The sequence below is a fragment of the Cadophora gregata genome (assembly GCF_030347475.1).
Source record: "Cadophora gregata isolate MNR1 chromosome Unknown scaffold_10, whole genome shotgun sequence".
In the NCBI taxonomy this organism is placed as follows: domain Eukaryota; kingdom Fungi; phylum Ascomycota; class Leotiomycetes; order Helotiales; family Ploettnerulaceae; genus Cadophora; species Cadophora gregata.
In genome coordinates, this window is record NW_026695933.1 from 1,034,163 (window position 1) to 1,046,782 (window position 12,620).

General features: G+C 49.0%; 4 protein-coding genes across 4 annotated transcripts; 1 reads left to right on the top strand and 3 right to left on the bottom strand.

Annotated features, from left to right (window-relative positions):
* Positions 1-40: 40 nt before the first annotated feature.
* ONS95_001694 (uncharacterized protein) lies at positions 41-3,816 on the bottom strand. The gene is made up of 2 exons (XM_058494904.1): positions 3,123-3,816; positions 41-3,073 (listed from the first exon to the last, which is right to left on the bottom strand). Exons 1-2 carry the CDS (start codon positions 3,584-3,586, stop codon positions 664-666), a joined length of 2,874 nt encoding a protein of 957 aa, XP_058355214.1. The 5' UTR covers positions 3,587-3,816; the 3' UTR covers positions 41-663.
* Positions 3,817-4,011: 195 nt separating this feature from the next.
* Positions 4,012-9,753, bottom strand: REV3 (DNA polymerase zeta). Its single transcript, XM_058494905.1, has 2 exons — positions 9,402-9,753; positions 4,012-9,352 (listed from the first exon to the last, which is right to left on the bottom strand). The coding sequence occupies exons 1-2, from the start codon at positions 9,637-9,639 to the stop codon at positions 4,401-4,403; spliced, it is 5,190 nt and encodes a 1,729-aa protein (XP_058355215.1). The 5' UTR covers positions 9,640-9,753; the 3' UTR covers positions 4,012-4,400.
* Positions 9,754-9,856: 103 nt separating this feature from the next.
* On the top strand, positions 9,857-11,431 carry SLU7 (mRNA splicing protein). Its single transcript, XM_058494906.1, has one exon. It carries the CDS (start codon positions 9,912-9,914, stop codon positions 11,337-11,339), a length of 1,428 nt encoding a protein of 475 aa, XP_058355216.1. The 5' UTR covers positions 9,857-9,911; the 3' UTR covers positions 11,340-11,431.
* Positions 11,432-11,595: 164 nt separating this feature from the next.
* RPS9 (40S ribosomal protein S9) lies at positions 11,596-12,423 on the bottom strand (the record flags this gene model as incomplete). The annotated part of the gene is made up of 4 exons (XM_058494907.1): positions 11,596-12,013; positions 12,061-12,159; positions 12,217-12,235; positions 12,378-12,423. The coding sequence occupies 4 exons, from the start codon at positions 12,421-12,423 to the stop codon at positions 11,596-11,598; spliced, it is 582 nt and encodes a 193-aa protein (XP_058355217.1).
* Between the last annotated feature and the right edge of the window lie 197 nt (positions 12,424-12,620).

The following is a 12,620-nucleotide window of genomic DNA, read 5'->3' on the forward strand; positions in this document are numbered from 1 at the left end:
CCTACCTACCTACCTTGGCAACGAGGCAACCAGGAAGTCAACCAACAGAGAAACGTGACTATTATCATCACAAATTTCTTACCTACTACCTAGAGGGGAGTGCGGGACCGAGTACACTATTATACCCAAAGTTGTTGCGCAGGCGATAATCATCAAGTTGCTGTCTGGGGACTAATATTTTTCTAGGTTATAAATTTTGATTTGACTGTTTTAGGGTAGGTCAAGCCGCAAGCAATGATAGCAAGTAGACTGTTTTATCGAGTCAATTTGGTGACCGATTGTTATGGAATATTGGAAGACATTTCCAGGCATAAGGTAGGGAAGCTGAGTTGAACGATGCTAGTGCCGAGATGATCAAGTTCCAGACGGTTGGATTTAGGAAGATTGAAAGTTCTAATAATTGTGCACGACACTTTGGTGGTATGCTCTCTTGAAAGCTTTCTCACAGGATCTGCCATTGTAAATTACTATAACGACCCCGTAGATTCATGACTACTAGAGTGGGCCGTTCCAATAGTCTGTGTACCCAAGTGCTCCCTCATTTCCCAGAAGCCATACCATGCGACTTCGCCAGGGACGGACAGTCCCGAACCAACGCCCCCATTCCAATAGTGTTCATCCCACCATCCGCGTCATATCAGTTTCTACGATTGGTTGCAGCAGTTACAGACCTGCATCCTCATCCACGAATGAGCTCTTTGCTCTTGCCTCTTCCTCCTGAGCCGCCAGCCAAGATGGCAATTTGTGCCCATCTTCCTCCGGGCTACTTGATAAGACTCGGTGTATTGGTCTCCTCTTGGGGAGCTTAGGAGGTGTTGGGCTAGGTTTTGACTGCAAACTCGCTTCCAGGACGTCATCTTCATCAAAATCATCTACCCATGGTTGCATGTAAACGGGCTCGCTCTCAGTCATTGGAGTTGTGGGCTCAGAGTCGGCAGCTGGTGCCTTAACAACGAGAAGTCCGTCATCTACAGCGCCGCTGTTTGACTTCTCGGCTTCTCGGCTCCGGCGTCTGGGCAAGGGAGGTGGGGGAATTGCGTGTTGCTGGCTGTAAATCGAATTACGATCGGAGGCAGTATCGCTGAGCTTGGGAGGTAAATCTGGAGGAGGGATGGGCTTTCTTTTGGGGACAGGAATCGGAGCAGTCTTTGTCTTCTTGTCGGGGCGTGGAAGGGGTACGCCAGGTGGAGGGAGGGGTTGCCCACGGCCCATCACCAGCGGTCGACTAGGAGTAGAGGCTTCTTCCACGGAATTACCAGTTTTGTCTCCATTTCGTTGCAATGCGTTCCACCCCCATTTCTTTGCAGTCGCAGCTGCGTTCGTCACAGCTGCTAGAGATAATCTTTTAGTCTCAGCCGCCGTAGCAGATTTACTCGATGATGAAGTTGAATTTTCACGTCTTGGATTATGACCCAGGGAGCCAAATGATCCCGTTGATGGAGCCTCTGATCTGAACGAGACCGCACTTAAACTCGCTGGGCTCGGAGGGTAACTCATATCCAAATGGTTGTTGAAATCCGACACATTGATAGACGCCTGTGGTGTCAATTCATTGCCGATGTCCCTATCCTTGTCGGACTGAAACGATGCCTTCGAGGACATTGAGGACTGACTTCCAGGCTTTTCTAGTCGAGATTGACGTGATGGAGATCCAATCGGTGTTTGGGCGGGAGAATTGTTATGGGACAATGCAGCAATCGCTGCCATGGCGTGGCTATGCTCCGGTGGTGAAGACGGCTTAATTACATCGGCATTTATCACATCGGTGTTAACGATCGGCGAAGAGGCGCTCGCAAAGGAGCCAGATCGGAGAGCTCTTGGTTTCTCGGCGCCAGAAGATTGGATATCGATGCTTGTGGATGAACCATTAATTTTCGTATTTGCTATGTTCATCGCCGATTTTGCCGATTTGCGCGCATATGCTGTGCCGGGTGGGCATGCCTCAACATTCGGTGACGATATGCTCTTCTCTATTTGCGGGAGAGCTAAAATAGCCTCATTGTTCTCAGCGTCCAGATTCTCGACTTCCTCTACATCACCTTCTTGAGCCGCAGCAGTTTGAGCATCTAGGGGATGCTGCTTGATCCTTTCATCCGCCCATATTCCTCCCCTCCAAAGCTTGTCCTCGCTATTGAAGAATGGAGAGTCATCCCAATTTGGGAAGACCAGGCTCTCTGCAACAACTTCCTTGATCCGGTTTTCGATTTGCCGCAAAATTAGGGTATACGTGATCTGTCTAGAGCTGACAATCGGCTCGATGCTCATATCAATCTTTGGCATGGTCTGGAAAGATATCCAGAGCCGATTTGATGGCGGGGCCTTGACGCGAACTAGCATATGGCCCTCAATTCTCTTCAAAACAACCGCGAGAAGAAGATTGACTTCTCGTGCCTTGAAGCGAGACCCAAGATCAATGCGAGCAGTAGCAGCCACCTCGATCCGGAAATTCCCAGAATATTTGAGATCCGCTTCTACAACGAGCTCTCCATCCACGGTCAAATCCTTCAGCCGAGGATTGGTGATGACTGGAGCTGCTTCGCCCATGTCTATGTGCCTTAACGAAATCTTCGACAGAAATGAGGGAGTCTTGACCCTGGAGATCTTCTTGGTGATCTTGGCCCTCACAAAATGTTCAACCTCGGGGGTTTTGTAGAGAGCCAAGAAGACCCTCCCTATCAAAGCATTGACCCATCGCGTTTGCAGATGCTCTTCTGACGAATGTAATCTTTGCACAAGCGTAATAATATCTTTCACATCATACTGTAGCGGAATTGGAGGATTGTAACTGGAATCCGGTCTCCTCTCCTGATTCCGTAGGAGAGCAAAGTAGAAGTCCTCCTTTTCTGAGCAGTTCTCCGAGAAGAGAAAGAACGGCTTCGAAGCCTTGCCATCTGGTGTGATCTCCCCTACATCGGCCCTCCTTGATAAGCAAAGTGCATTCCTCTTGATAAACAGCTCTCCTTCGGGTGTCTCATCTCCGCCAGAATATATGCCGACTTCGTGATGGGCCAAAGAAATGACATGGCGGACTTCGAGTTGCTCGTCATCGTCGAACAGCATGAGGTGGCCGTGTCTGTACTGCTTGTTAATCATGATACATAGCTCGGACTTGAAACTACTACCTCAGCACAACGTAAAACACGTTATTTCCTCTTTTCACACCTTTGTTCTCGATCGGACTACTGACCGGTTTCCTGTCGAAGATACTTCTGTACATAGTCTGATAGACACTGGGACTCGGTGCAGATACAGTGGTAGACCCAGTAGGAGTTGTCCTCTCCGGTGGAAGAGCTCCAACACCACCTGGAACATAGGTTCTTGAGACAGCAAAATAACCAGCAGCTACTTCAGCTTCATGACTGTCTCGAGGCTGGAACTTCTCTCCCAAAGTCTTCTGTGCTCGTTTGATGGCATCGCTGTCGTCACCTGGCTGCACAATTGACTCCTCGTCAATTTCCCGGTTTGTTGTATCGTTGCGGACGGGAAATGTGAGGTAAGCGTGCAATAGAATTCCGAGGAGGCAAATCGGGATAAATGTAAGGCCACCAAGCAAGTATATGAAAAGAGGGCCAAGCAGACTGCCCATCCTGGCACGGTGTCTATCGAATGATAGCTACTGGAAGTAGCGGAGGGCACATCAATAACGTCGTAGAGGTGTCCGCGCCAGATCGGGTAGGGTGAAAGTAGGAGGGGAGGAATGACCGTCGTGGGGGTGAGATCGGGAAGGATGAGGTTGTGGTCTGGTCGAGCATGAAGTTGTGAATAGGTAGTTTGGCTGTCTCGCTATCTGTCTGGATCTGCACGCAAAGGACAGGGCCAGAGCCAGGGCAGGCTGATTATTGCATGTCATGCCCCCACATGCCGCCCGCCGCCCGCTGCCCTCCGCCTCGCCTTGGCTACTGTACCTAGCTTCCCTGGCAGCTGGCTGGCTGGGGCTCGGTTCGGCTGACTCTCGCCCCTGGAAGGTGAGCGAGGTAAATAAATAGATGAACAAACAAATGAACAACCAGATGAATAAATAGAAAATAGATTTGTCAACCAGCTAGTGTCCTTGGTTTCTTGGCCACTTTATGCTTCATGTCAAGGTCACATAATCGCTGGTCACTATGCATCCTTATCATTATTATACCTAGGCATGTTCTCAAGGCAGACCATTGTTGGTTGTAGGTGGTTGCCTGTGCCTGCTCTCATTCTTCTACATGTTTGACTCCTTGAGCAGGCCTCGATTTCATAGCCTGCAGTAGTTATCATCAAGCAAAGCGGTCACGCAACCTCGTTCGTGCATCGCCCGTTCCTAGAGAACCTTTTCATGCATCTCCATCGCTTTGCAAAAGTAGACACAATTCTGAACGGAGAGACCAACTCCAATTCCGAGGCTATTAAATGTTGTCCTCTCATCCTCACCATTCTAGATCTTCCATACGTACCATCAAACCTGCCAGCTCTTTCATGAGAGGCTCCACTATGGACCGTTCTGTCTTCAGCCTTGCTTTCTGCCTTGTCCTGGTGTAGAAGACGGGGCAGTCCTTGCTGTCGCACCGCACCTCATCCAAAGGGGAGATACCTGAGCAGCCTTGGCATATCTTCTGAAGATCCATGAATCTCCTCTCGGCACTATCTAATCTGCTTCGTAACTTCAATAACGCGGTCGGCTCGTCTGCTAAGCACATTGGACAAATTGATCCCTCGACTTCCAGTTTCTCCTTGCAGACTAGACATGACGATGGCTTCATGTAAGATTCAAGAGTCTTTCTATTGATTGTCAACTCCTTTGAGAGCCCTTGAAGCTGAAGACTGGCGTCAATTCGACGGACTCGCTGGACTTTAGGCATCTCATCATACCAGCTGCGTACATTTGCTCCGACAAGGTTGAATATTCGCTCAAGAGGGGGGATGAGGTTTTTCGAAATGTAATATTCAGCATCAAGTTCACTGTGCTCGTTCTCTAGGAGTTTTTCGGGAGCAACGCAACGATCAATCAGGCGTGCCCCAGGAGCTCCGGTGACGACAACATACGGCACACGCTCTCCATACTGTGGCTCTGCTCGAGCATCTTCTAGCATGCGCTTGGTGCTTATGAGGGCTCCGGGAGGTGGAGGACCTTTGTCGCTATACGTTCCAAGCTTGACTTCTTTCGCAAAACAGAAATCTTGGACAGAGACTGAGCCCTTCATGATCTTCTCACACTCCTGCTGAAAGTAAAGCTTTACCTGACTCAAATCAGACGTGCGGAAAAGAGTTTTGAGCGCCTTCTCTTCGATCTTCTGCTCAGCTGGAGTGCCATCTCTTCGGACTGTTTCGATACCCTTGGCATCAAAGTCGGGGTTCGTTTGATTTCTACTTTCGTACTTGAATCCGACATATCGTTTCTTTGCTAGGAGGACGCATGGTAGGTAGACTTTCTCAAATTTTAGTTTTACGGGCCGAGGATTCATATTCGTGACTGTTTTCGCAATCTCCTCACCAATGTCAAATGCTTGGTCCTTGGTCCGGCCTTTAAGATAGACAAACAAGCTATCCGTATCTCCGTAAACAACCTCTGCGCCCCATCGCTTAACGGAATGTATAAGGGCTATTGCTTTTTCGAGAGTCTCTCGACCTGTTTGAACGATGCTATCCGCGATCTCGGAGCAGGGCATTCGTCCCGAGAAGGAGGCCGAAGTATACCCGTAGGTGACGTTTGCGATCAGCTTGAGTGCCAATTGTCTATTATTGAGTAAGCGTTGAAGTGCTCTGTCATCCTCATCCACCTTCATTCCACTCTTTACCATGACTCGAGTCTCCAGTATCTCTCCCAGCATCTTAGCCAGAAGGGACTTCCGGATTTCCGGCTTTGCATACATCATTCCATTTGGAGCGATGTTGATGTGATTCTTTAGCAACTCAAGTAATCGCTGCTGCCTCTTGTACTCGGTAAATCCCATTTTGTTCGTACCCCGCCAATTAACAATTCGACCCAGGAAGGTAGAATAACAATAGTTGTATGCAATCATGACGCTTGGATATAGGCTTTGGAAATCTAAGACCAACAAGGGGCTTGTATAAAATGCACTTTGTGGCTCCATAACCAGAGGCAAGCATTCCAGGGCATTCTGACCGCCTACTTGCTTCCTGCTTGGCGACACAAGAAGGAAATTCTCTGGTTTCGCGATGCGAAACATAAGCGACTCGACTTTGAATTGAGACCCACGAGAGAACACCGAGAAAAAATCAACTCCCAACAAGCGAGCCTGTTCGCTGGTTCTCGGAATGAGCTCATTTTGCTCAAGCAATTCCAGGTCCAGCCGGACCTTTGTTACGTAGTGGCTGATCACCTTTGCTAGATCCCTAGGCTTGCCGTTGATGTACCATTGGGTCAAGTCAGCCCAAGTGAAGTGCGGTATGCGTCGGTGTAGCAGATGGAACGCAACGTTTTCAATGGTGTATTGTAGAAGATTAAGTTCGCTTCGCATCGCTCGCCAAATGTTGATCATATGTCTACCAGTAACTCGAATTGTTGAAGTGTTGTTGAAACCCCATTTGTCGTTGTCTTTTCCAAATCTTCCATGCGACTGGGCTTTCATGCGTGAGAACTCGTCGCATAGGGTGTAGTCGTACTTCAGGCGTGCTCGCTCAATGAGGTATCCCCAAGAGCCACCATGTACCTCGTAGCCTGTGAGAATGTCTGGATCATGACTACGTACAATCTCGACCATGCGGATCATAAGATCGAGCTCTGAAGTTTCTTCTTGGACGTCGAAGGAGACTTGTCTGGCGATCCTTTGAGTGATTTCCCCATCGACTGAGAGAACAACAGCCCCAATATGTGCCCTGTCTGTTGATTGGTTGACTTGGAGGCCATGTTCGTCGGATTGTAAGCACCAGAAAAGACACTGGACTTCATCCTCTTCCGGATTCGGGAGCAAACTTCCTCTTGTGTTGATATGGACCTCCAAACTCATCGTGCTCATGTACTGTGCTTCGTGTTGGACACTAGTGGATTTCTGATCTTGTGTATACTTGAATCCGTGCTTGTTCTTCTGAGTAGGACCGTCAATCTGGGACAACTTGGTCCTGCTGCGTGTCGCTTTCGGATGCTCTCCCCTGCAACTATATTCATAGGTCTTCCTTTTTAAGCGATCCTTTCGCCCCCATCCAGCGACATCAGAATAAGTTGGCGGCGGATCAGCTATGACCCAACTGCGCAGCCCACAATTCTGTCGCTGGATATGATATTGCCTCGCCTGTTTGGTCCGATCAGGTGGGACACTATTTCTTTCTCCAATAACTGCATCCGAAGTGTAATAAACAGAGTCGAAGTCGGGTAGAAACGGAACAGTCAAGCTTTCCAATCTGAATTCCCTCCCAGCCCATTCTCTGGCACGATCAGGAGTATCAAGCTCGTCGCTGTAATAGGCATCCTGATATATCATTGGAAGCATGCCGAACAATTGTATGTTCGAAGCCACATACTGTTTAGAAGGTGGTAGTATACTGAGTGCGAGGATTCGCCGGCTCCTTGACTTCCCAAATTGGCTTTCCATGGTCATTAAGACAGTTGGAATCTTTGAGGAAGGTTGACTTGTACTGGGTTGTTGTAACGAGCTTCTTGATCCTTGGTCCGAGAGAGATGGTACCATAAATAGGCTAAAAGATGCATGTCTTGGATGTTCTATCAATGGACTGTTCTTTTGACTCAACCTCAGGACTGTGTTGGGATCACGAGGGTCTTTGGCAACAGGAAATCCTAGAAACTGTGTCGGGGAGCCCTGGGCCGCTTTTCGAGATTCTTGCGAGTTTCTTGGACCGGTCACTACCCCATGAATTCTTCTAACCGAGCTATCGGCCTGCTTGCCCAGAGGGAGACTATTGTCACCATTGGTTAGTTCTGGACAGTTGACCACGCCGCCATTACTGGATTCAGTAATTGTAGAATTGAAAATGCGAGCGTCATTTAGCGCAAAAGACTGGCCGTGTGATACTAAGCGTCTCTTTTGGACGCCTCTATCGCCATCCAGTCCATTCTGAGAAGACTTCACACGTTTCAACCTTTTCATGACCAGATGCGCGGAACTTTCCTCGGACGGATATCTGTCCCCACTCTGTAAGGATGCTGCAATGGTCGCCGAATCTACACCTGTCTGGGAAGACTCAGGGGAGCTTGGAGAGACGTCCCGAAATTCTACATCAACGGCATCAAGACAATCGCCGCCGAGGTCACCGTTGGGGGGGATCTTATCGTCCATGTCATGGCAAGGCTGAGCATCGCCTGGATCGACAAATTCCTCTTCTAGAAGGTCACCATTCTTTCTTTGAGATAGATCCAGCTGTCGCATCACATCTTCATCGGAATCATAAGGAAAGTCATCCTCGGCGTCATCGAGGCCGATAATTCTGCCCTCGTCGACCTCTCGTATTCCCACATCATCCACATCATGACCGACACAATCTGTGACCGTACTCTGGGTCAAATCCAGAATAGGCCGAAGGTTCTCTGGGTACAAGTCTTCGACTGCTTCCAGACTCGTCTTGACAGCTGACTCGAATGGCGTGGTCCTCACAAATGACTCAAAAGAGATTTTAGCACCGTCGCTCCTGTTTTTCTCCTCAGAAATTAGAGAGCTGATCTTTCCCTGGTATTCTTCTTCATGAATCCATCCACCTGGCTGAGAATGTCTGGGATCTGCTGACATTGATATCATAACATCTGCGGGAAAGGGGCTGGACCCAGGAGCTGGATTTGTCATTCGAGATTTGCGTCGTCGAGTTTCATCTTTCCACAACCCAGCCATACTATGGACTAGTTTTTCATCTGGCGCAATGGGATTGAGGCGTTCAATAAAATCATGATGCAGAGGTCGCGATGTGATGTCTTGCCGGTTTAGGATATCCTGAACACAGATGTCCACTTCCAGAGAACAATGGCTAACCCTCGATAGGATGGAGTCGTCGGTGATCAGCTCGTCAGGAATTGAGCGGTCATGCCAGAGATGAGATGAGTTGTCCATTTCGTCGTAGCCCGGCACTGGTCCTCGAAATGTGACCTTTGAGCAGTCGATATACCCACAGCCATATAAGTTGTAGTCCGTCATCCATTGTAGTATGTATTGCAGATGAGCTTCGTATGGTTGGAACACCTTTCTCATAATGACACCCTGTCGAAGGAGATCCGCAAGTCTTGTCATATACATCGGATTGAGCATGTATATCTTCAGGTAGAAGTGGTACCCCACATGGAACCCGTAGAATGGTATACCCTTCACAAGAGTGATGCGTGCGACGAACTTTGCATTCCCATCATACATATTACGCCGATAGCTGACAGCGAGTGCATAATCAACGGAGAGATGAAGACGGTGTATGTAGGCACCAACTCCCTACACGTTAGCTCTGTAAACTTGTTCCCTCCATGCCCAGCATACCTTCATCTTCCACGAGACTCCCATTGTACTCTACATAGAGGTACGGAAATGCACCGTGAATATGAGCGCAGACCTTCTGGCCCGTTTCTGTGGCTCCAAAAACTCTAATCACAGGGACCTTTGGCTCCTTAGATATCTGAGAAGACCTGATGTCCCCTCGGAGGAGGGGATCAAACTTGGAAGGAGTCGACTGGTAGTGGTCGATACAATTCAGCCGGACACGAAAGAGATCCATCATGGACAGAAAAATGGATGCGTGAGTTCCGGAATGCGGTCAGGCATTGCATGGCCTGTCGCCCATCACCATTAACAACACGTGTAGTAGCACGTAGAGAATGCAGGTAGGTACTAGGTAGGTGCTTATATAAGTAGCTCGCTTGAAGAAAGGCGTGTGGATGTCATGACGCGAAACAGGACACGAGATCCCGTGCCGATTAGATTGCCTGCTTTGCGTCCAAGAATCTTCCCAACTCCGCAACTTCGTCCTTATCGACCACAGCAACATAGAAGATGCCTCCAGCTGGCGCACAGCCTCGGAAGCCGAACCCTCCATCGGCCGCAAACAAGGAGGCAAACGAGTACATCCCATCATTTATATCGAAGAAGCCTTTTTACATCGGCGAGGACGATGACCAAAACGATTATCTCGAACATCAACGTCTACAGAAGGCACAAGCAGAGCAATCAAAATGGTACGATCGAGGGAAGAAGGTTGGCCCTGCTGCGACGAAGTTTCGCAAAGGCGCATGCGAAAATTGTGGTGCAATGACACACAAGACCAAAGAATGTTTGAGCAGACCCAGAGCAAAAGGTGCGAAGTGGACCGGGCAGGATATCCAAGCGGACGAAATAATTCAAGATGTGAAAATGGGCTGGGATGCGAAGAGAGATAGGTGGAATGGCTTCGACCCCAAGGAATATAAAGCTGTTACGGATGAGTATGCGGAGCTCGAGGCGTTGAAACAGGCGCAAGTAAAACAGGATGAAGAGGACGATGAGGGTGAAGATGACGCGAAGTACGCCGAGGAGTCGGATATGGGACGACATCAGAGCACATCTACAAAACAACTGCGTATTCGAGAGGATACTGCAAAATATCTACTAAACCTGGACCTTGATTCGGCAAAATACGATCCCAAGACGAGATCAATGGTTGATAGTGGAGCCACTGCGGATACCGCTGCAGCTTTGGTCGCTGAAGAGGGTTTCATGAGAGCATCAGGAGATGCTGCGGAGTTTGAAAAGGCGCAAAAATATGCTTGGGAATCACAGGAGAAGGCTGGCGATACGAAGCTTCACCTCCAAGCGAATCCTACGTCTGGAGAATACTACCGACGGAAGGAGAAGGAAGAAGCAGAGGCTAAGCGACAAGCTCACAAGAAGATGCTACTGGAAAAGTATGGTGGAGAAGTCAGTTCGAATGCCTCAACACTTCGCGCTGCTGCTGTGATAGAGTCTGAGAATTATCTTGAGTACGATGATACGGGTGCTATCAAGGGCGGCCCAAAAGCATCATCCAAGTCAAAGTACCCAGAAGACGTCCTCATTAATAACCACGCTTCTGTATGGGGCAGCTGGTGGTCTAACTTTCGCTGGGGTTATTCTTGCTGTCACTCTCTGATCAAGAACAGCTTCTGCACTGGCGAAGAGGGCAAAAAGGCTTTTGAAGAGGCGGATATTCTCCGGACTGGTGGAGTTTTCAGAGACTCTGAACCTGGGCTGGAAACTGCCAAAGCGATTGAGTGGCGATCACAAGAAGTGCTCGAGACGCCGATGGTTGAGTCTACGACCACATTGCTGGCTAAGAAGCGCACAGCGGAGGAAATGAGAGGTGGGGTCTCCGAAGAGGACATGGACAACTACAGAAGGAAACGTACTGCGGCCAACGACCCGATGGCTGAACTTCTGGGTATGGATGACGTGTTGCTGCAGTCGTAAACACTTCATTAGCTGGCGTTGGGGAGATTTGCATCGGGACGGGAGTTATTATCCCGCATTTGGAACTTGTATGAAATTGAAAATGCAATCACATTGTTTTTGTGCAAGTTTTTTATTGAATCTGGCGAACGTTGCTCAAAGAAGCTTTTGATGCATATCTCTAACGCCATTAGGGATCTCCAGCTCGATGTCCATTGAATAACACCGTTCACAGAATATAATCCACCGTGGCCATATGCCAGCTATCCTATTGCATCTATTCCTCGTCATCATCATCTCCATCATCAGCACCATCCTTCTTCTCAGCAGCCTTGGCCTTCTTGCGGCGAACACGACCAGGTCGTCCACCACCAAATGGCGAGCTGAGGGCGAAATCGATGTGCTTTTGGGAGTCCAGGCGAACCACGAAGGATGGGACATTGACGATTTGCTTGCCAACTCGGATATGTCTTTGACGGATGAGAACACGGGCGTGGTGGATAGACTTCGCGAGACCGAGCTTGTAGACACAGGTTTGCAGACGGCGCTCCAAGAAATCCTCAATCTTCAAGGCCAGGACATAATCGAGCTTCATGCGGGATTCGTCAAGCACACCAACACGGACGAGACGACGAATGAGGGCATTTCCTTCGAAAAGTCGCTTGGGATCCTTCTCCTCGAGGGTGAGCAATTGACTATGGCAGGTTAGCTATGATCTGCGAAGTTACAGGATCACTCATACCGCGCAGCACGACGGATCTTGGAGAGCGTGAGTTGGACACGCCAGACCTCACGCTTGTTGCGGAGTCCATACTCTCCAACAAGCTTCAACTCAGAGTCCCTAGGACATAATCAGTGACATGTACAGAGACAAGCTCTAATACAGTGGCCAACTTACAGGCGAGCAGACTCGAAAGCTATGAGAAGTCAGTAAAAACTATCTCGAAGGGTTTCCAGGTTCTGGCGCATGTGTTGCTTTTTCACGCAAGTACCCCAAGGGCGTCGCGCGACTAGATGCTGGAGACAAGGCAAAGTAGGGGAAAGAATATTGAGACTTACGTCTTCTTGGAACCTTGTAGGTCTTGGAGTACGAAATTGGCGCCATTGTCGCTTTTCGTGGTTTGTCGAAGTCGTAATTGAAGTTCAGAACTTTGAACCACAATTCAGGAAAATGCAAGTGTGGGATCGAGCTATCTACAACGCTAGTCCACTTAAGGCTTAGCCCTATGCCGTAAGCGACACACACTCTGAGATCCGAAAAACACCTCAGTTGAATTTCGCGATCTTGAACGCCATACGACT